General features: G+C 47.9%; 2 protein-coding genes across 6 annotated transcripts in view; one reads left to right on the top strand and one right to left on the bottom strand.

The window, feature by feature from the left end:
• Window positions 1-1,814, bottom strand: part of TSC22D3 (TSC22 domain family member 3) — a 62,470-nt gene extending 60,656 nt beyond the window's left edge. Inside the window, exons 1-2 of one of the 4 annotated variants that reach the window (XM_087860319.1) lie at window positions 1,719-1,814; window positions 267-692 (exon numbers count right to left, since the gene is read on the bottom strand). In XM_087860319.1, coding sequence (XP_087716445.1) covers window positions 267-586 — 320 coding nt within the window. In that variant the 5' untranslated portion in view covers window positions 587-692; window positions 1,719-1,814. Of the gene's footprint in view, window positions 1-266; window positions 693-948; window positions 1,084-1,328; window positions 1,481-1,718 lie in introns of those variants that run through there. The other 3 variants (XM_087860320.1, XM_087860318.1, XM_087860321.1) reach the window with 3 other exon arrangements.
• NCBP2L (nuclear cap binding protein subunit 2 like) lies at window positions 1,076-21,628 on the top strand. Of its 2 annotated transcripts, XM_087860323.1 has the most exons (3): window positions 1,076-1,155; window positions 3,583-3,884; window positions 20,923-21,628. In XM_087860323.1, exon 3 carries the CDS (start codon window positions 20,952-20,954, stop codon window positions 21,477-21,479), a length of 528 nt encoding a protein of 175 aa, XP_087716449.1. In that variant the 5' UTR covers window positions 1,076-1,155; window positions 3,583-3,884; window positions 20,923-20,951; the 3' UTR covers window positions 21,480-21,628. The 2 variants fall into 2 exon arrangements, with proteins under 2 accessions (XP_087716449.1, XP_045649807.1); XM_045793851.2 differs by lacking the exons at window positions 1,076-1,155; window positions 3,583-3,884 and adding an exon at window positions 12,471-12,542.
• Window positions 21,629-21,947: the final 319 nt, after the last annotated feature.

Here is a 21,947-nt window from a genome sequence, read left to right as displayed (position 1 = left end):
ACCTCCAGGACTCCAGATCTCCCTAGGCAAGTCTCCGCGGGCACCCTTTAAAATAGGGCTCCCACCTGCTGGGCCTCCCCTCTGCCCCACCGGACTCCAGGTAGCCCAAGGGTCCGAGTCAGGTCGCGGCCACCCGGAGCCCCGCCTCCCCAGTGCTCCCCCCTCCCCTGTGAACGACCCGGTCGCCCCTTACGTCAGAGGTGAGGGTCCAGCAGAGGCCAGCGCCAGCCGGGACCGCGTGCCCACCCGTATGCCCAGCCACCCACCTGTGGAAGAAGAGCAGGATGGAGAGCATGGTCTGGTCGATGTTGCGGTTGCAGATGCCCTCATTGATCAGGTAGCAGGGGTCCCGCAGCACGGGCTCTAGCGAATCCTGCCGCATTATGCTGTTGAGCTTGTCGGTGTTGAGGTTCTCAAAGATTAGCTTCTCCTGCAGCTGCCGAAAGTTGCTCACGGTAGGGCTGCCCGGGTTGTTGTTCTCTCCGCTGCTGTCGCGCTGGAGCCCACTCCGGTGGGCCAGGTCCAGGCAGCAGTTGCAGCAGTCGAGACCGACAGGTGAGCGGCAGTCGGTCTTGGGCTGGGCCATCTTCTCAGGCTCGGGGGCCGCTTGGCCCTCGAGGTCAGGGTCGGCTGGCAGGTGCGCGCCCGCCGGGCTGGCCTGAGGGGACTCCAGGGTGTCTGGAAAACACAAGCTGTGAGAAGAGTTGGAAATTAGCGCCTAAAGCCAGCCACCCTCTGCTCGGCCCCCTCCTGGCTGTGCTGCTCTGGGTGCGAATAGAAACAGCTGGACAAACAGCTCCGAGCGGATCCTTCGGGCTCACTTCCTCCTCTTCCTCCTCCTCCTCCTCCCCCTCCTCTAGAGGCTGGGGCTGCCCCCGCCCCCCTAGGTGCCACACGCGGCCCTAGCGCAGTCCCAAGTTTCCCAAGTGTGAGCGGGGCTCGGCGGACCTGTGGCAGCAGGAAGGGCGGGCAGCAGGGCAGAGGGAGAGCCGGGGCGCGCCCTCGCTCCCTCCCTCCTTTGCTCCCTCCCTCCCCGGCCCGCTGGCTCTCCCGCTCTCGGGCTCCCCTGGGCTGTGCCGGCTGAGCGGTGGCAGGAGCCGAGAGCGAGTGAGCGAGGGAGCGAGGGAGCGAGGGAGCAAGGAAGCGAGTGAGCGAGTAAGCGAGCTGCACGCCCAGGAGTCAGCACAGGGCTGTGACAGCATGTAAATTACCCCAGGGGGGCCGGCGGAGAACGGTCCTCCGCAGCTTCCCCGGAGGCCGCCTGGGTCCTGCCCCCCCAGCCCCCGCCCCCACCGCCCGCACCCTCGCACCCACACGGCCGCTCGCACCCTCGCCCGCGCTCCCGGGAACCCGGCCCGGCTCTCCCCCCGTCCGCGCGCCCGGCGCCGCCGCTCGGGCTCTCTGGCGGCTCAGGGCGCATCCTCCGTCAGAAATCTACTTGCGGCCGGCCGGGGACGCCGCGCCACCCCGGTCTCGAGCTCCGCGGGAGGGCAGATGTTCCGCGTCCCACCGAGGACGGGTCCCCCTGCAGGAGAGACGCAGCCCGCGCGAGCCCGTCTCGTCGCTGCCTTAAACCGCCGCTCCGCCACCAGCCGGTTTCGGGGGGTCTGCGGAGAGCGAGCGGTTGCCCCCGCGGGGAGTCTGAGAGCGCCCGGCACGCTCTCGCGGTGCCCGGGGAATGCCTGAAACCAAACTCACGGAAGCACGCTCAAACTCGCCTCGGTTTCTGGCCCCTTCTTCTCACTGATCTTCCCCTCTCTCCCCCACCCGCGCTCTCCTCTCTTCCCTGAACCCCATCTGAGGCGATCTCTGCCCGGGCTTCCGGGAATGCCAGCTCCCCGGGCGGCTTCCCGCTGCCTTGCCCCCTCTCCCTCCCTGGGCTCGCGTCTCCCTTTGCCCTTCCGTCTCTCGGCGCTTCTCCTCCACTCTTTAACCTTTCTTTCATTTTCTTTCTTTTCGGTGTTTCTTTCTTTACCCATTTCCGCTCCTCTTCCTTTTCTTTTTTGCCCCCCTTTCCTTATTTCTTTTTTCTTTTCTCTGCATTTCCTCAGTTCCCCGCTCTTCTCCCCCATTCCCCCACTTCTCCCCATGCCCCCACTTCTCCTCCATTTTCCGTCTTCTCCCCTATTCCGCGTCTTTTCCCCCATTCCCCGTCTTCTCCCCATTCCTCCTCGTCTCCCCCATCCCCCACTTCTCCCCCATTTTCCGTCTCCCCCATTCGGAGTCTTCTCCCCCATTCCCCCACTTCTCCCGCATTCCCCATCTTCTCCCCTATTCCCCCTCTTCTTCCCATTCCGCGTCTTCTCCCCCATTCCCCCACTTCTCTCCCATTCCCCGTCTTCTCCCCATTCCCCCACTTCTCCCTCATTCCGCGTCTTCTCCCTCATTCCCTATCTTCTCCCCCATTCCCCATCTTCTCCCCCATTTTCCATCTTCTCCCCCATTCCCCATCTTCTCCCTCATTTTCCATCTTCTCCCCAATTCCTCGTCTTCTCCCCCATTCGGCGTCTTCTCCCCCATTCCCCCACTTCTCCCCCATTTTCCATCTTCTCCCCCATCCCTCCACTTCTCCCGCATTCCCCGTCTTCTCCCCATTCCTCCTCTTCTCCCCCATTCCCCGTCTTCTCCCCCATTCGGCGTCTTCTCCCCCATTCCCCCACTTCTCCCCCATTCCGTGTCTTCTCCCCCATTCCCCCACTTCTTCCCCATTTTCCGTCTTCTCCCCCATTCCCCCACTTCTCCCCCATTCCCCGTCTTCTCCCCCATTCCGCGTCTTCTCCCCCATTCACCCATTTCTCCCCCATTCCCGGTCTTCTCCCCCATTCCGCGTCTTCTCCCCCATTCGGCGTTTTCTCCCCCATTCCCCCACTTCTCCCCCATTCCGCGTCTTCTCCCCCATTCCCCCACTTCTCCCCCATTCCCCGTCTTCTTCCCTCGTTTTCTTTCTGCCCCCTTCATTTCCCCCCCTCGATTTCCCCCCGCGCGTGCCTCGCCTCAGCACCCCCGCTCTCTCCTCCGGTCTGACCCTTTCTCCTCGCTTCACTTATCTTCCCCTACTTCTCCAAGCTTGCTGCCCCCCTTTTTCCGATCCCCGCCTGCCACCTTAGTTGGTCTCTGTCCTCACCCTTTCGAGAGCTGTGGTGAGGAAATGCTCGTGGGCACGGGGGTGGCGTGAAAGTGCGAGCCGAGGGGCTCTCGGCTCTGAGGAGAGGGTGATCGTGGGGCTAAGGAAAGGTCAAAGGTCAGCTCCGCGGAGAGCGAGGCAGGCTGGTTCCTTGGGTCAGACCCCGCGGGCTTTGCGTGCTGTGGGGATGGGCAAGCGGAGGCTTTCCGGGTGCCTCAGGCCTCGGGGAATTGGAATACTCCGAAATGTGGAGGATTCAACAATTATTGGCTCCCGAAAAAAAAATTCCAAATATTCATGATGTTCAGTTTTCACATAAAACTCAAGTGGATTTCAGTTTCAGTCAGCACTCCCCACCCCCCTCCGGCTCGTTTTTTTTTTTTTTTTTTTTTTTCCCCTTCACAGGAAGCTCGTGGCACTCGCCATAGAGCAGCGTATACTGCCATCTTGTGTTTCAGACCTGGAACATTCCCTGCCTCGGTCACAGAGTTCAATCTCCGGGAGACCACAGAGGTGCCTCCTAGCGGAATCCACACTGCATTGGTTCTGAGAGCGGGAGGAAAACGGAGGCAGATCCTTTACACGAAAAGGGGCCCCCATGACTGACCTGACACCCGGACGCCAGTCAGGGCCAGAGCCACCCTCTTTCTAGTGGAGCTTCACTTGCCCGAGTCCCTGCAGATTGGGTTTTCCATACATTCGAAATTCCCTCGGGGTGCCACAAGCAGCCGCCCTGTGACTAGGAGCAAAGGGCAGCCAAGTAAGTCCGGTTCCCAGGGCCCTGTGGGTCTTGTATGGGGGCCCCCACAACTTGCGGAAATGGAGGGAGGGAGGGCCGTGCTCTCTCTGCCGTGGGGGTCAGAAAACCAGAAACAAGCTGTATCTCTAGCTCCCGACAAGATCCCAGGATCAGAGATGAAAGAGGCTTTTGGAGGTCACTGACCAGCCGGGAAGAATTGAGACCATGGTCCCTAGGCTTTCACAGCCGGCTGAAGGTTCAGTTTGGTCTCTCAAAAGCCTTTAGATGCTTTAATTTCCCCCCTTTTCTTCTTCCTTGTCTTTTTTTTTAATGTTCTTGGGTAAAAGCCAGAGGAGGTAGTAGAATATGAAATTTCATATGCATTGTGCAGACTTATAGCCTACTGAATTGTTTTTTAATTACAGTGTTTATGATTTCCCCCCTTGTTTATAATTATTTTATGTTAAACATTATAACAAAATATATTAGCTCCATAAATGTTTACTTAAGTTGTGTTTTGAGAACTGCTGGGGCCTTTTGCTTCTTTACTTGCCTGAGTCCTCTTATCTTTGTGCATAACCTTGGGACGAGGCCCTGGTGGAAGTATTTCCTTCTTGGCATTTGGCACCATTAAACTCAAGATTTTGTCCCCTTGACATTTCCCTTGTTGTAGTCCTTGCTCTCGAGCAGTGTTGTTAATAATTCAGTGCAGCTTTGCATACTATATCCAGGCCGATCAAGAGCAAATATAACTTAGATATAGAAAAATCTGGGTAGTTCAGAGAGAGAGAGAGTCAGAAAGCTACCGTGTGTTTGCATACAAGTCCAGCTTGTATTGACACATAGTATACCTCCATGGGAGGGCTGACTGGGCAGGACCCCCTAGGCTCCCCTCTGTGAAGCCTCCCCAGAGCTTGATTCTCCAAGCTGCAAAATGCTCTTGCAAAAACCCAGCAAGCAGAGGGGGGTGCACTTCTACACAGAGCTGGTGGTGGCTTCCTGGGTGGAGCAGAAAGGGAATATAAGAGGCATCTCCTTCTCAGACGGGGTCATTCAAGAGTCAACTTGCTCTGCACCTGACCGTGCTGGATGCCGTGTTAGTGGAGATTCCGAGGTAAATAAGACATAGCCCAGGCCCTCAGAGGACTCATGGCCTCCTGGCAAAACAGATACGTCGACAGATAAGAACAGTACAAATGGGCAGTGATGATGGAGGCCTGGTGTGTGGTGGGAGCAAGTGCCGTGGAAGCGTGGAGGTGTCAGCTCTGGAAAGAGGGAGGGGCAATCTAGGTGGAGAGAGCAGAGAATAGAGGCGGCGGGGATGCTGTCCCAACCGGGTGTGGATTACAAAGAAGGTTGGTGTCCTGGGAGAACAAGATGAGAGATGGAATAGTGAGAGGTGAGGCTGGAAAAGGAGGGGGGACCAGGTCTTAGAGGGGCTCCTGTGAGACATGAGGGGATCCTCTCACTTCCCAAGTTTGCCATGCATTTGGCAACTCTTAAGAAAAAGCACGGAGGGTGCCTGGGTGGCTTAGTTGGTTAAGGGTTAAGAGTTTGATTCTTGGTTTCAGCTCAGGTCATGATCTCAGGGTCATGAGAAGGAGCCCCGCGTGGGGCAGGCTCCGCGCTCAGCACAGAGTCTGCTTGCAATTCTTTCCCTCTCCCCCTCTGGTCCTCCTCCCCCTCTGCTGCTCCTCTAACTCTGCTTCTCCCCTGCTTGTGCTCTCTCTCTCTCAGATAAATTCTTTTTTTAAAAAGGGTAGGTATCATTTATTGAGTTGCTGCTTGTGCAGGGCACTTTATTTTTTTTAAAGCTTTTCCTATTTTTTTTTTTAAAGATTTTAGTTATTTGTCAGAGAGAGAGAGAGAGCACAAGCAGGGGGAGTGGCAGGCAGAAGGAGAAGCAGGCTCCCTGCTGATCAAGGAGCCCGCCCCGCTGCCCCCTGGATCCCAGGACCCTGGGATCAGCAGACGCTCAATGGACTGAGCCACCCAGGCGTCCCATGCTAGGCACTTTACATTAATAATCTCATTTAAGCCTCAAGAAAATCTCGTGAAGCAGGTACTATAGTTATGGTGATGAAATGGGCTTTGGGAAAGTTAAAGAAGCTCTCATGTCACACACATCCTAAGCCAGGCGTTCGAATTTGAGCCCACCACAGCTTTCTGACTTGGAAGCTTGTGGCTTTAACAATTAGGTGACTTTGTAATGATGGGTTTATCAAACATTTACAAAGTATAACAGCTGTTTTTTTAGAAGATTGCACCGAGAAAAAACGTGCCATCAATGATTTACTAACATATTTAAAGATTTGTATTTGTACTGTAGAGAGCCAGGAAAGATATTGGCAAATCTGGTATAATAATTAATACTTCAATAGTTGAATTTTTGATCACCTCCCATGTGCCAGGCACTGTGCTAAGTGCTTTACGCGGCACCATCCGGCTTCATTTATCACAACGATCCTGCAATTTAGATACTACCATCATCCTCACTTAAGAGATGGGGAAACTGAGGCACAGAGAGGTTATCCAGCATATCTAGGCATTTGCAGTCTAGCTAGATTCAAGTTAAGGCACACAAACAGTGATTTTCAGGCAATCCCCTTTCCCTACCCTCAAAATTCAATTTTGTTCACTTTCTTTGCTGGAGAAAGCCGATTATCCTTCCTGAAACTTTTCACAATTGTTTATCACAGATTTGTAGACTGTTGTAGCCAGCAGGGGTTTTAAAACCTAAATCAAGGGTTCTTAAATGTATTTGTGCAAAGGACTCCTTTGACGGTATAGTGAAGCCTGTGGACCCCTTCTCAGAACAGTATCTTTAGATACATAAAATAGAATATGTAGGATTACAAAGGAAATCATTTACACCGTTATGACATTATCTGGGGTGCCTGGGTGGCTCAGTGGGTAAAGTGTCTGCCTCCGGCTCGTCATGATCTCAGAGTTCTGGGATCGAGCCCCGCATCTGGCTCCCTGCTCAGCGGGGAGTCTGCTTCTCCCTAGGCCCCTCACCCCGCTAGTGCTCTCTCTCTCTCCCTCTCTCTCAAATAAATAAATAAATAAGTAAAACCTTACATTGTTGTGCAAAGATCAAAAATAGGAAGTTGTGATGTAGTTATGTAAGTGCTTGTTATTCGTGTAGTAAATACCAAGATCTAGATGGGGCTACGATAACCATGGTAACTTCAAAATAATGATGAGAGTGAAAAGTATTTAAGGGCACCTGTAATGACAGTAACATGACCTAAAACTGATTGCCGCCAGCGACAAAGTCACAGGTGCTGCTAATACCACTGTGGTCTGTTCTCTGCATTTGTAATTGAAGGAAATCTGAATTTTAGTTAAAGGTTGCTGAAAATGGAGATGTAACATTTTCCACTGAAGTTTCTTTATCCTCTGAATTTTTAAGAATCCTTGCTCTAGACCAACCACCTTGTAATGTTAAAACAACAGCTAATACGAATGAGCCTCGACTACATGCGAGCTACTGTGCTGGGTCTTTACAGCCATTTTCCATTTATCCCTCATAGCAAACCTATGAGGTGGCCTTGTTTTATAGCTCTGAGAGAAATGGAATTAATTTTCCAAGGTTACACAGCTGGCAAGTGGAAGAGAATGACAGAAATGTACTTTCTCGCAGTTCCGGAGGCTAGAAAGTCTGAGATCAAGGCGTTGTGAGGCCCCCTCCTTGCCTTGTACATGGCCATCTTCTCCCTGTGTCTTTGTATGGTCTTTCCTCTGTATGTGTCCAGATCCAAATTTCCTTGTCTTATAAGGACATCAGTCATACTGGATTAGGGCTCCCCTTAATGAACTCATTGTAACTAAATTACCTCTTCAAAGACCCCCATCTCCAAATATGGTCACATTAGGAGGTATTGGGGGGTTAAGACTTCAACATTTTGGATTGAGGGGAGGACACAATACAGCCCATTACAGACCCCAACCACAAGGATTCAGATTCAGTAGGTCTGAAGTGGGGACCAGGGGTTTATAATTGTAATAGGTCCCCAGATATTTTTTTTTGAGAGAGGGGCAGGGAGGGGCGGAGGGAGAGGGAGAGAGAGAATCCTAAGCAGGCTCCTTGCCCAGAGTGGAGACTGTGGCGGGGCTCCATCTCACAACCCTGAGATTGTGACCTGAGCTGAAATCAAGAATCTGACGCTTAACTGAGTGAGCCACCCAGGCGCCCCCCACCCCGGGTGATTTTTATAGGCAGCCAGGTTCAGGAGCTATTCTGTTCCCAACCACAAACTTTCTTAGCACAGTGCTTGGGCATGGTTGATGCTCAATACATTTGTTGCTTGACCAACTGGAAATAAAATATGGAGATGAGCAAGTGGAGGAAATTTTAAAGTGCCCTTAAGGACCATCAAGTAGAACTTAGACAGAGGTCTCAAATAGACACCTCTGTTTGCAGATAGGGAGCTGGACCCGATGAACTCAATGTCCATCCCTTCTTACTTTCAGTTTTTTATACGCAAAAAGGACGAGGTGCAAATTTATATGCGAGTGTTAAGCAAGCACGAACTAAGAACCGATATGAATGGGATAGAGTTAACAAGAAAACAAAAGTAAGATCCTACATATGTAGGGTATTTCAGTCTTTGTGATTGTGTGTTTACTTCTATCTGGAGCTTTGCCTGTTGTGGATATTGTGCGTGTGCATGTGTGTGGGGGATGATGGAATACGGTTGTATATGAGTGAGAAGGATTTGTATAAGAACGGTGTGTGAATGGGTACTTGTATCAGGTTTCTTTTTAAAAGTTTTTTTAAAAGATTTTTTTTATTTGAGAGAGAGAGAGAACAGAGGGTGAGTGAGAAGGAGAAGCAGACTCTGCCGCTGAGCAGAGAGCCCAAAGTGGGGCTCCATCCCAGGACCCTGGAATCATAACCTGAGCTGCCATAAGGCAGACACTTAACGGACTGAGCCACCCAGGCGTCCCATTATATCAGGTTTCTTAATGTCACCTGAGGACCACTTTACTTTTCTGCCATAGAGCTCAATAGATGGTTACCATTTTAATAATTTTTAAAAAGCAGCAGCGGAAGTAGTAATATAAAGCCCTGGTACTCAAGAATCTCTATTTTTTCTCGATATACTTCAAATACTGATTTATTTTACTATAGCTTGGTTTCCATCCCTCTATTACAACTGGGATTTGCTCTATTCAGAATAGATACATTTTTCTCTCACTGAAATTAAAATATATCCCCCTGTGGAAGGATTCTAGCTAAACTGTTGATGGTGGTGATCTCTAAGGAGGGGGTGGGATTAGGTGTGGGGGCAAAGGAGTAAAGGAGAGGGACTTTGTAGTGTTATCATTTGCCAAAAAATTAGTATGCTGTACTTATAAAAATTAAATACTTGTATCATTAAAATAATACAGGATTAATTTAGAAAACTGTTGTTGCAGGATGGTATGAAGAAGCCTCAAAATTCAGCCACAATTCTGCCAGCCGAGAACAACTTTTATCTTAGCCCCCCTGTATGGAACTATTTCATGGAGGTCATATATTATTGCATCCTAATATCTACAGTGTTTTTTTCTGGAGTTGGGGGCGGGGAGAGGAAGTAAGGGAGGAGGGGGGAGAGAGAGATTTACAAGATAAAAGGTGTGATAGATGGAAGCACGGGGTGGTGATGGGGGTGGTGATGGAAGGAACACAGGGCAGGCGTACCTAAAAATTGGAAAGGTCAAGGAAGGCTTCCTGGAAGAGGTGATGCCTGAATTAAGCCTTAAAAATGAATTGGGAAGGCTGAGCCCATTTTCTAGTGCCTAGTAAGCATTTGACTAATTCAATAGTGGATTTAAAACACTTAGTGCCTAGCAGATGGTAAGAGCTCAATAAATAGTAGCTATCATTATTACCTGACCCTTTCAAACAAATTTGAATGATAGTTTGTATTTGCTATGAGGAATAAATGAGATAATGCACGTCGAGTACTGAAGATGGTGCCAGGCACCTAGTAAGTGCCCCCTACATGGTGGGGGTTGATACTGTTGTTGGTAGTGGTTTTATTATTTTGGGATTCTACTGGGCTGAGATGGACTCTACTGTCTCTGATCTTCTGGGTTGTCTGACTCCGCAGTTTGTCCTGTTAAATTATTTCAGATATGATGTCTCCAAGCATGATTATGTTCGGAACTTTTCTTTGGAAGCTTTTCCTCATAACAACCACCAGCTCTGGGCACCTGGGTGGCTCAGTCGGTGAAGCATCTGCCCTCAGCTCTAGTCCTGATCCCAGGGTGCTGGGATCGAGCCCCACATCGGGCTCCCTGCTCAGCAGGGAGTGTGCTTCTCCCTCTCCCTCTGCCCCCCACCCCCCACACTTGTGCTCTTTTGGTGGCAAATAAATAAATAAATAAATAAAATCTTAAAAAAAAAAAAAACAAACAACCACTGGCCCAACCACCACTGCCACCATCACTAACCACGTGGTGTGCTCATGTTGTAGTCTCCAGAAGCATATAGAACATAGCGGAGCTGATGGTAGAAGAAGTGGTTGCCTCCTGGTTGCCTCAGAAGATATTTTCTGTGTAGTAAAGAGATAGTCGCTGGTTTTCTGATTAGTACAGCCCCTCAATTGCCGAAGACAGCTGGTAGAAGTGAATCGAAAGCCTCCCCCATCTTTTTGGGGCACTCTCATTGTTCTGGATTAGAGGGTAGAGTATACAGAGGTCACAGGTATGCTCCTCAGTCCAACCCCATCTCCCCACAAAAGTCAAGAGCAACTGCTTCCTCACCAGCTGCCGGCAGGCACTTTTTCTCCAGTTTCGCTAGCCAGGGCAACTCGTCTGGTTTTTGCCAAGCTTCATGGATATTCTAATGGCATTTGTAAATGGTGGATATCAGAGATTGCTAGCTTGCTGCCGTATTAACCCAGAGTTCCCCAGATGAAACCAATCTTCTTACTGAAGACTTCAGTAAGAAGGCACAAAAGTCCTTTGCTTTTTCTTTTTTAAAAAAAGATTTATTTATTGATTTATTTGAGAGAGAGAGGGAGGGAGAGAGAGAGAGCGAGAGCATGTGCCAGCGGGAGGGGGGTGGCAGAGGGAAAGGGAGGAGGAGGAAGCAGGCTCTCCGCTGAGCCAGGAGCCCAATCGGGTTCTCGATCTAATGGTGCTGAGATGATGACCTGAGCCAAAATCAAGAGTCAGACACTTAACCAATGGAGCCACCCAGGCACTCCAAGTCCTTTGCTTTTTCCATGGTCCTTTGTGAACTAGCTTTCCACCCCTCCAGCCTGGGGACCCTGTTTTTAGCAGTCATCTCATTTTACCAGATCCAGGACTCCTCTGCCTTTTTGTAAGGAAAAGCTGTGTTGTACTTTCCTGAAGCTTTCGATCTCCTCTGGCAAGAGGGAGGTTAAGAGTAGAGGGAAGCTGAATGAACCTAAGGGCTGCCTGTCAGGGTGTAGGGGTGAGAAGGGTTGGGGGGGTGCAGGATGCTGCTTTCTGTCTTCCTCTCCGAGCTGAGAACCCTGGCACCTTGCAGAGAGCAGGGCAGGAGAGGGTGACTATCTTGCAGAGAAAACTTGTAAGGCTTTGACGTCGTTTGTAGATCCCAAGCTACTGATTAGGGGCCCCTGACCTAATATAGTAGAAAAATGGCTTGTGTTGTTGCTAGTTTTTAATATCCTTCCCAACGTGTATCTCCCTTCCCGTGTTAGCTTTCTGAATCCTGATACTCGGCACTCAGATTGATCTCTTAGCCCTACTTTCCACTCCTTGGGGCATTCTCATTTACTTTCCAGCCACCTCTGGAATTCTGGACCTGGTTTATCTAGTCCTTTGTCCCCTCTCCATATGTTGACCTAAAGGCAGCCTGCAACTCTTACAGAGGTTGAGATCTCAAAGTTCATTCTGAAGTCCATTGTTTACAAGGTGACATGCATTTTCCCATAGAAGAAAATATTGTTGGGGGTGCCTGGGTGGCTCAGTCGGTTGGATGCCTGCCTTTGGCTCGTGTTGTGATCTCAGGGTCCTGGGATTGAGCCCCATGTCGGGCTCTCTGCTTGGTGGGGAGTCTGCTTCTCCCTCTCCCTCTGTACTGTCCCTCCCCCCCTCAAATAAATAAATACAATTTAAAAAAGAGAGAGAAGAAAATATTGTTATAAATGGTAGTTACATTTCCAGGCCAGCCCACCACTATTATGTATGTATACACACACACACACACACACACACACACACACACACACACACACACACCCTCACCCTCCAATGTATTAGAAGCGTGGGCCGTTTGCAAGGAAAAGGTTGAAAATCTTGGTCATTCAGCCCAAACAATCCAAGGGGAATAAGACATGCTTTAGCCTGAACTGCTGGCTGGAGCCGGAGTCAGGGAAGTCCGATTGGACGAGGTAGGTGAGGCTTCCGTGGAGGCTGTCTCGGGGCACTTCTGATGACTTTGCAAGGCTGCAGAGGGTCACAGCTCTAATTCTCTTTTCTTTCAAATTTCCCTTCAAAACTGACAGCTTTCAGTAATCATGACTACCATATCCTGGGCTCCTCCTGTGTCTCCTCCTCCACCTACCTGCTCCTGTCGGCCTCGCAAAAGCACTCTCAAGTAAACGCTGTAATGATCTTTGTTTTACAGACCGGGAGACTGAGGCTCGGGAAGGTCAGTGCGCTTGACGAAGGTTACTAGGTACAGTTGGATCGCAGGTCAGTGGTCTCCCACTCCCCAGACCCAGGCTTTTTTTTTTTTTTAAGACTTTATTTATTTATTTATTTGACAGAGAGAGAGACAGCCAGCGAGAGAGGGAACACAAGCAGGGGGATGTGGGAGAGGAAGAAGCAGTCTCCTAGTGGAGGAGCCTGATGTGGGGCTCGATCCCAGAACTCCGGGATCACGCCCTGAGCCGAAGGCAGACGCTTAACGACTGAGCCACCCAGGCACCCCCAGACCCAGGCTTTTACAGTAGTACTGGCCAGCCTTTTCTCTCCCTTATCAGGACGTACATCAGGAGCACTGCTGGAGGGCTCTCAGCCGGGATTAGACTTGTTGGTTAGCTCACAAAGGAAACAAAGAGCGGAGCAATCCAGACAGGTGACACGGGAGGGAGGAAGGGAAAGAGCTTTGCTGGGCAAGAGTTCCACTAAGAACCCAGGTACAGAGAAGTGCTTCTTAGACTGTCACTGTGCGTACAAATCATCCCACACCAGCGATGCCGACTCTTCCTCAGCAGCTCTGGGGAGGGGCCCCGGGCCTCCTGGTTTCCTACCTGGCTCCCAGGTGACGCTGCTCCCGTGGGCCCAGGGCAACACTGCATAGCAAAGCCACAGAGTGCAAACGATAAACGAAACAATCAAACGTCATGAATGCCCTGTTCTTAACTTAATCAGGACCAGCTTCTACACGGAACAGCCACTTTATGATTCTCTTTTCTCCTGTAGGCGGTCCCAGGCCATTTTCTCTGCCATGTTTCAGCATACGCTAGGCTACTCTATTTATTTATTTATTTATTTATTTATTTATTTATTCATTCATTCATTCATTCATTCATTTTTAAAAGATTGATGTATTTAGTTAAGAGAGAGATAGCACAGAAGGGAGGGACAGAGGGAGAGGAAGAGAAAAAGGTAGACTCCGTGCTGAGCGCAGAGCCCGACACAGGGCTCGATCTCTCAACCCTGAGATCAGGACCTGAGCGGAAACCAAGAGTTGGTCGCTTAACCAACAGTGCCACCCAGGTGCCCCTCAACTGCTCTTTGAGATGCAGGTGTAAAGACATATGAACATCTTCTGCCACTCTGAGCTCTAAGCAGCCTTAATCAGGCATTAGTTTCTCTTGGCACAAGCTAGATCTCTGGCCATGGGGTTCCAGGCCTCAACAGCTGCTCCCAGCTCTCTACCACTAGGAACAGTCGTATAAAGGTAAAGCATGTAACACTGAGGTCCCAGCTCTTTCTAATTTCCTTTCTCAGAGCTGCTGCCTTCATCTGCAGCGGGAAACAGCCTGGCTTATTTCTTCTGCATAGTTGAAATAATACCAAGCATTGGTTTAAGGCAGCTATTGTAAGGCTCTTCATGGGGTCCTCCCTCCAATTCCAGAAGGCCAGTAAAATTTGTTTCCTGGAATGTTATTTGCTTTACCTTGCCACCTACTCTCCTCTCCCCCCACCCCCCAATTTTGATCGTGATCATTTTGAGCCATTCTTCAAGTTTTTCTTCTATTTTTAGAGTCTCTGACTCATTCTTCCCCAATAGCAAAAGTCAGGGAGGGCCTTCTATTCCAGCCAAGCTCTACTTTCTAAAGTAGGAAATAGTCTCTCACAGTGTCTACAAATCAGCTTGACAGTCTGCGGCGCACAATGACTGGATTGCTTTTCCATCTTCTCTCTCTAACTGTAGCCTTTCTAACTCCTGTTGTGGGTAGGTGTTCATCCAGCCTTCACTTGAATACGCTGGATAAGTTCACATTTCATGATTGGATAAATGAAAACCTGCACTGAAAAGGACTTGCAATCTTCCCTTTGTGACTCCTATCCATTAATCTTACTTTTACCATATGGAGCAGAAAGAATCCTTCGAATGTTTCATGACGGCTGTTGTATCTTCTTTTAATCATCTCTTTGTGACAGAAAAACGCCTAGTTCCTAATCAGTCTGCAATGGTTTCTTTTATTTTTTTTAGATTTTATTTATTTATTTGAGAGAGAGAGAGCGAGAGAGAGAGCATGAGCAGGGGCAGGGGAGAGGAAGAAGCGCACCCCCCCCCCCCGGCTGAGCAGGGAGCCCAATGCAGGGCTCTATCCCAGGACCCTGGGATCATGACCTGTGCTGAAGGCAGACACTGAAACGACTGAGTCACCTAGGCACCCCGATCTTTCTTTAAGGATTTATTTATTTATTTTTGAGAAAGAGTAAGAGTGTGGGGATGGGGGTCGAGGGGGAGTGGGAGGGGGAGAGGGAGAGGGAGAGAGAATCTCAAGCAGACTCCTCGCTGAGCGTGGAACCTGTCATGGGCCTTGATCTCATGATGCTGAGATCATGACCTAAGCCGAAACCAAGAGTCAGTCACTTAACCGACTGAGCCACCCAGGCGCCCTCAGTCTGCAGTGGTTTCTTGACCCTCATCTAGATGCATCTTAAAACCAGGCACCTGGAAATGGACATACTGCTCCCTGTGTGGTTTGACCTGTGCTGAGTACATTAGGACCCTTCCTTCCTATGATCTTCTAATACAATTTTATGATTATGTTGGCTTAAAACAAAAGGGAGTCATTTCTTCACATGTATTGAGCACCTACTTTGGGTCAGATACAGTACCTAATATCTACTAAGTGACCTCTCCAAAGTTTCAGAGGTTGAGGGTCTCGGTTCTCTCTGACCCGTGGGACCAGGAGATGGCATAGTTACCCTCTTCCCATACTTCCTGTTGTCTACTGCCCTCCAAGTCTCTCACTTAGTAAGGACCTCAGCACCTCATTTATGGTCTCCGCAACTCTGGCTACCATCCTGAGGGATTTTGATGACCCATCTACAAGCTTCATCCTTTCAGTCATCTTCAATCCACTTCACCAACCCATTCCCGTGATCTACTTTGTTTTCAACATCTAACTTCATCACGTATTCCATTATGCAAATCAAGGCCATCAGTTGCTCACTTTCATTTTCCTGGCCTTAATCCACGCTGCCACATAGCTCCTAATGTCCTTTTTGTTTTTGGTCTTACAGGAATAGACATAGCTTGTCCAGTTCAAGGCTAATCCATCTATTATGCTTTGGAGCCCATTTTCTCCCACCTCTTGGTGACTTTTCTCCATTGGTTATCTCCCCTTTCTCATCTGTATCCTCAACCACTCTTTCTCTTTTGTATTGGCTGCCTCCCATCAGCATTTAGATATGCTCAACTTTCCCCCATTAAACAAACAAACAAATAAACAAAACTCTTCTTCAGCTCTGTTCCTCACTGGTGCTATTTCTTGCCTTCCATCATCAAGGAAACTTTATCAAAAGTGAGCAGTCTACACTTGCTGCCTCCATTTCCTCACCTCCCATTCAAAACACAGCCCTGCCCTTTCCCCCACTCAGTCTGGCTTTTCTGACCCCAGAACACCACTGTTAACTGCTCTTGTTAAGGAAACCAATGACATCCTGATTGCTAAACCCAACGAACAATCTGAAGTCTTGATTTTCCTGGAACTCTCTCTGCTGCAGATAACATAAATGATTGCCCTCACACCACTTCTGTCCTCATGCCTCTCTTGAAAGTGCCCACTCCTTGGCTTTGCTCATGCTGTTCCTCTCCTTATTCTCCTCATTCCTCCTGGTTACTCCTTCCTGTGCCCCTTTGTGGACTCTTCTCTGCCACCCCTTAAATGCTGGTCTTTGCCAGGATTTTTCTCATTCTATACCCTTCCCCTAAATCATCTTATCCATCCCTATGGTGTTATCTACTGGGCTGATGACTCCCTACTCCATAGTTACAGCCTCAGACCTCTCTTGTGAGCTCCAAACTAGAATACTCAATTGTGACTAAGCATGTGGGGACATGTATGTCCCACAGGTACCTCAGAACCAAGATCTGTGTGTCAGAAATTCATCTTCCTTACTCCACTCTGCCCTCTAATCTCTGTACCCCACTACCACCATTTTGGTGATGCAGACCTCTGTCCACACAGTTGTCCAGGCCTGAAACTGGGGAGTCCCCCTAGACTCTTCATTCAAGCTGTTGCCAAGACTTGTTAAGTGTATCTTCTAAGTTTCTGGTATATTCTTTCTTTCTTTCTCTCTTTCTTTCTCTCTCTCTCTCTTTCTTTCTTTTTTTAAGATTATTTATTTATTTGAGAGAGAGACAGATAGCAAGAGAGAGCATGAGCAGGGAGGAAAGGAAGAACAAGGGAGAAGAAGGGAGAAGAAGGGAAAAGAAGGCTCCCTGCTGAGCAGGGAGCCTGACTCGGGGCTCAATCCCAGGACCCTGGGATCATGACCTGAGCTTAAAGGCAGATGCTTAACCTACTGGGCCACCCAGGCGCCCCTGGTATGTCTTTTCTTTATGTTAGTACAGCATGCTAGTCCAGACTCTCCATCCTCTTTCTTTAAACTATTTAAATAGCTTCTTAACTAGTCTCCTGCCTCTTGGCCTACTCCCCTTTTAATCTGTTCTCCACATTGGGGCTAGAATTAGTTTTCTCGAATGCGAATCACATCACATCACTCCTCTCTGCTTCAAGCCTTATATGACTCCCCACTGTTTGCTGGTAGAGTCCAAGCTGCTCTTTATGCCTTACAAGGGCTTTCACAACCTGGCCTTGCCTACCCTTCCAGTCTTATCTCCTCCTTATGACCTATAATGCTTTCCTTATCCTTATGCCCAAGAAATAGCAAACTGAACACCCCATTATGCCTCCATGCCTTTGGACACACTGTTCTCTCTGCCTAGAATGACCCCTTGTCCTCCAGCCAAACTCTTATTCAACTTTCAAAATTGAGCTTGGAGTAGGTCAGGAGAGTTACACAAGAAACTAGTAACAGTAATTTGCCTCTGCAGAGAACTGGGTGGCTGGGGCAGAGGTGGGAGGCCAGCTTGCCCCTTCCATCTCTCATCCTTTTGTACATTTTGTACTTTGTACCAGACATCTGAATTGGTTACTTGAAACATAAATACAACGGGGTCATTAAAAAAAATAAGGACTTAGGGATCATGTCCTCTAGAAAGTTGTTCCCCCCATTCTTTCTCTCTGTAGCCGCCCCCCAGCCCCCGCCGGTTCTTTGTGCTACCTCCGGACCTAGTCTGTGCTCCCGTAAGTAAAATTATCACAATTATTTTCATTTCTCTTTTAAGCTGTCTGGCCGCCCAGACTGTGAGCTCCTTGAGGGCAGAAGCTTATCTTATCTCTTGCCGTTTCCCCAGGATCTAGCACAGGGCTCCATGAATGTTTAGCCAATGAAGACATGAGTGAAAATTATAAATTATAAATTATAAAACAGGGCTCCCAAGCCTGTGCTCTTTTCAGATCTCCCGCCCTCTGTCCCTTTGCCATGGGTCGAATCTAAAAGTAATAATTGACATTTATTAAGTATTATTCATCACCTTGTCAGTGTGGATTTAGTATCGTCTAAGGCTGCCCAGATCCCTTCAAAGTCCCTCCTACCTCCAGTCACTGGAAGAGTTGCTAGGTATTTATATGTCTTATTCTGAGTCACTGAATCACAGAATGGAATACTTTGTCTAATACCTGCTGTTTATTGAACACCTACACCGTGTTAAGCATTGTGCTAGGTGGGTTCTTTTTTCTTTTTAACACATGACACTGTCACAGCATTTGCTGCAAGGTAGATATTTTGATCCCCGGTTTACAGGTATGAAAATTGAAACCAGTCTGGTTAAGCACTTTGCCCAAGGTCACATTTCTAGTAAGTGGTGAAGCTGAGATTTGAACGGAGGTCTTTTGACGTCAAATTTCATGCTTGCTTCATACACTACACTGACAGAAAGGGGGCCTCTCCACTGCTTGACTGTTCCGTGAGGGGTTCCTCAAGGCAGCCCATTCCATCTTAGGCCCTTCTGACCATTTTAAAAGTTCTTGTTTGTGGTAAACCAAAATTATAAACGAGCAGAACAAGACACAGCCAAGAATAGAGCCTTTTGGCTCACTGCTAGAACTTCCCTTCTGGTCTGACACCAAACCACTCGTTTATTCGACTAGTTACAGATTCATCTCAACAAACAGCTGGAGCGTCCAGGCTATACGTTCCCATCTCATCTACAAGAAAACGATGGGAAACTTTGCCCAATGCCTGGATGAAATGAAATCTACTCTAGCTATCACATTCTCTGATCTGCCAATCTAGTAACCAGATTTAAAAAAAAAAAAAAGGGAAATGAAGTCTGAGAGGGATATTTGTTTTTTAACGGGGCAATTTGTCAATGACTCCAAGTAATGAGTTTCTAGCAGCAGACTTTCAGCCACCATTGACAGGCTGTCAGGAAGATGGCTTGGGGCAGTGGGCTTCGTAGTGTTCTTCAAATGACATCTAAGTAGGCAGGGCCCCCTCATTTGCATTGCTTTGAACTGCACAGCAGTGTCGTTTGCACCTGGTTTTATTTCGGCTTCTATATCCATTTTCCATTTTATTTTTCTTTGACTGTGTTCTGCCCTTGCACATGTTTTCCGTGTCTGGTTCATTCCCGAAATTTCTACATCCTCCTTCCAAACACACACGTGCATGCACACACACACACTCACTCACTCACTCAATCACTCACTCTCTCACCCTCCTTGTCCACTGAAAGTCAGTGCATTGCAGCCCCTCCTTTGGAAGCCTTCTCTGATGCCCCCACGCTGGAACTGCCTCTCCTCCTCCTGTGTGATGTAGTGGAAAGTGCCCACAGTGCCCATCACAGAGCAGATCCCCCGTAAATGTTCGTTCCCTTCTTCTCTTTCCCCCATGTATATCTCTACACCAGTGTTGATCACGCCATATTGTATTTTCTTTTCTTTTCTTTTTTTTTAAAGATTTTATTTATTTATTCGACAGAGAGAGAGACAGCCAGCGAGAGAGGGAACACAAGCAGGGGGAGTGGGAGAGGAAGAAGCAGGCTCATAGCGGAGGAGCCTGATGTGGGGCTCGATCCCATAACGCCGGGATCACGCCCTGAGCCAAAGGCAGACGCTTAACCGCTGAGCCACCCAGGCGCCCCCATATTGTATTTTCTTATTTACTTGCCTGGCTTCATCACTCAATTCTGAACTCATGCATGCATTCATTTGACGGATATTTATTGCATGTCTACTGTGTGTGTGCAGATCATTGTTCATGCTTAGGGCTGGGGATACAAATAATTTCTGAACATCCTACTTTTGCCATGTCTTTTTCGTTGTTGGATTCATAGCACCTAGCATAGCGCCTGGCAAATAAAGGGTGTTCATTAAGTGTTTAAGAGAAAGCATTTCCTTAGCGGGGTTCCTCCAGGTGTGGTCCTTGTCCCGCTTGCATCTGGATCACGGAAAGGTGAGGGGTGCAGGTTTGACGTTACAAGTCAGCTCCTGGATCTTGCTTTAGAATCTCTGAAGGGGGGGCAGCAAGAATCTGCATTTCCATCTAGTTCTGCAGGTACTCCTTGCACACTAAAATCTGGGAACTGTTGCAAAATAGGACGGGGGGTGGAAATAATGCCTGCTTTTGAAAAGCACAGCTAAAACCGATTGAATCATTTTTAATGCCTCTGACTGCAGCAGGAAAATTTAGTAAAGGGGGGAAAAGGGCATTAAACAACAACAAAAAATTCTCTGGGGAGGTTTTTTAAATAGATGGAGTATTCCAGTAATTACATATAAGGCCTTCTAAAGTCTAAGATGAAAAGCGGATTTATTGCTAGTAAAATCTAATCTTAATTTAGGTCAAATTTATGATGCCAGAAAGCTTTCATTTTTATAGAGCTACATGTACACTTGATAGTGTATATCTAGGGACTTTTTGTCTAGTCTAACAATGCACTATATTGATTTCCATATTATAGACTTGACTTGTAAATTTGTTATTTTACATTATGAGAGGGTATAATACAACTGTATTTGTGCTTTGACCCTGATTACATATATATATATGTATATATATATAATGTATATATTACATATATATACATTATATATATGATTTATATATATAATGTATATATTACATATATATCACATATATATACATATATTACATATATATATATCTGATTTATCAGATGCCTAGTCCTTGATCAGGAATGGTGGTAGTGCTCGTTCTCCGTGAAAATTTGATCCATTCTACTGTTTTATGCCATATTTTCCAAGAGCATTCTGTTATTAAATGTGTTCTTTGATAATAGATTAGGTATGTAAGAGCTGAGTCAACCGAAGACAGCGAAGACAGCGGCGTAGCTTCCCTTTCAAGAAGACTTGCAAAGTTGCATTTTATGACCACGTTCCTGAGGCCTGGAAATTTCCATTTTGGGTTTGCCTTGACATGAGGTGTCTATGCATCAGGGCACAAACCTCTGGACCATACACAGGTTTGTGTTTCTGCTTCCTTCCCTGTCACTGTTATTTTTTTCAATTTAATCTAGGGTTTCATTGGTGGTGTCACTGCTCCAAGATGGATCGCAAACAGCAGCCCTCACGGTATCCACTGGGCACCGTGTCCAACGATCTGAGAATTCTGCGAGGCGATTCCTCCCTGGAGCTGAGCCAGTACCGGGACCAGCACTTCGATGTGGATGATGATGAACAGGAGAAATCACTGGAGGAAAGCTCCACACTCTATGTGGGGAATCTTTCCTTTCATACTACCGAAGAGCAAATACATGAGCTCTTCAGTAGATGTGGTGATATCAAGCATGTATTTATGGGCGTGGATAAAATTAAGAAAAAGGCATGTAGTTTCTGTTTTGTAGAATACTATGACAGACTTGATGCCGAAAATGCCATGTGGTGCCTAAACGGGACCTCCCTAGATGATCATATTATCCACACAGATTGGGATCTAGGCTTTAGAGAGGGCAGACAATATGGCCGCTGCCGACCTGGGGGCCAGGCAAGTAATGTGTTTCGTGAAGATTCTGATGTTGGTAGAGGTGGCTCTGGAAAACAGGCTCAGGCCCATGATAAAAGAGGAGTCCAGTAGTGAAAAACCTGCAGCTCTGGCCCCTGGAAAAGTCTATTAAAGAACAACACCAGGTCAGCAAATAACCCGTTTTGTAACAAGTTGAAATTACTTTACGTGCTGAGCAGAGACCCTTTCGTTGTATTTTTCTTCTCTGAAATGTTATTAAATGGCAGGAACGAAAACATTCTTTTGCTCTTGTCTTAATTTTGAAGCTGGTTGTAAGATATCAGTTTGACCGTCCGGTGGTCTAAAGTAAAGTGTTCGTTAGGAATAAATTAGGTATAAATTAGGTATCTGAGTCAACCAAAGCACGACTACCATTTTAGGAAGATTTTATGGTCATGTTTTCAGGGCCTGGAATGATTTTTTTAAAGAGCTTTCATAAAATAAAGTCAAATCGATGGAAATTTAGGAAAATTATCAAAGGAATAAAGGCACATTATTTTAACATAAACACTAAAAAGTCTGGAAGAGTTTATAATGAAA

This window comes from Ursus americanus, chromosome X (genome assembly GCF_024610735.1).
Source record: "Ursus americanus isolate L20-20 chromosome X, mUrsAme1.1.p, whole genome shotgun sequence".
NCBI lineage: Eukaryota > Metazoa > Chordata > Mammalia > Carnivora > Ursidae > Ursus > Ursus americanus.
This window is presented reverse-complemented; position numbering and strand designations above follow the sequence as displayed.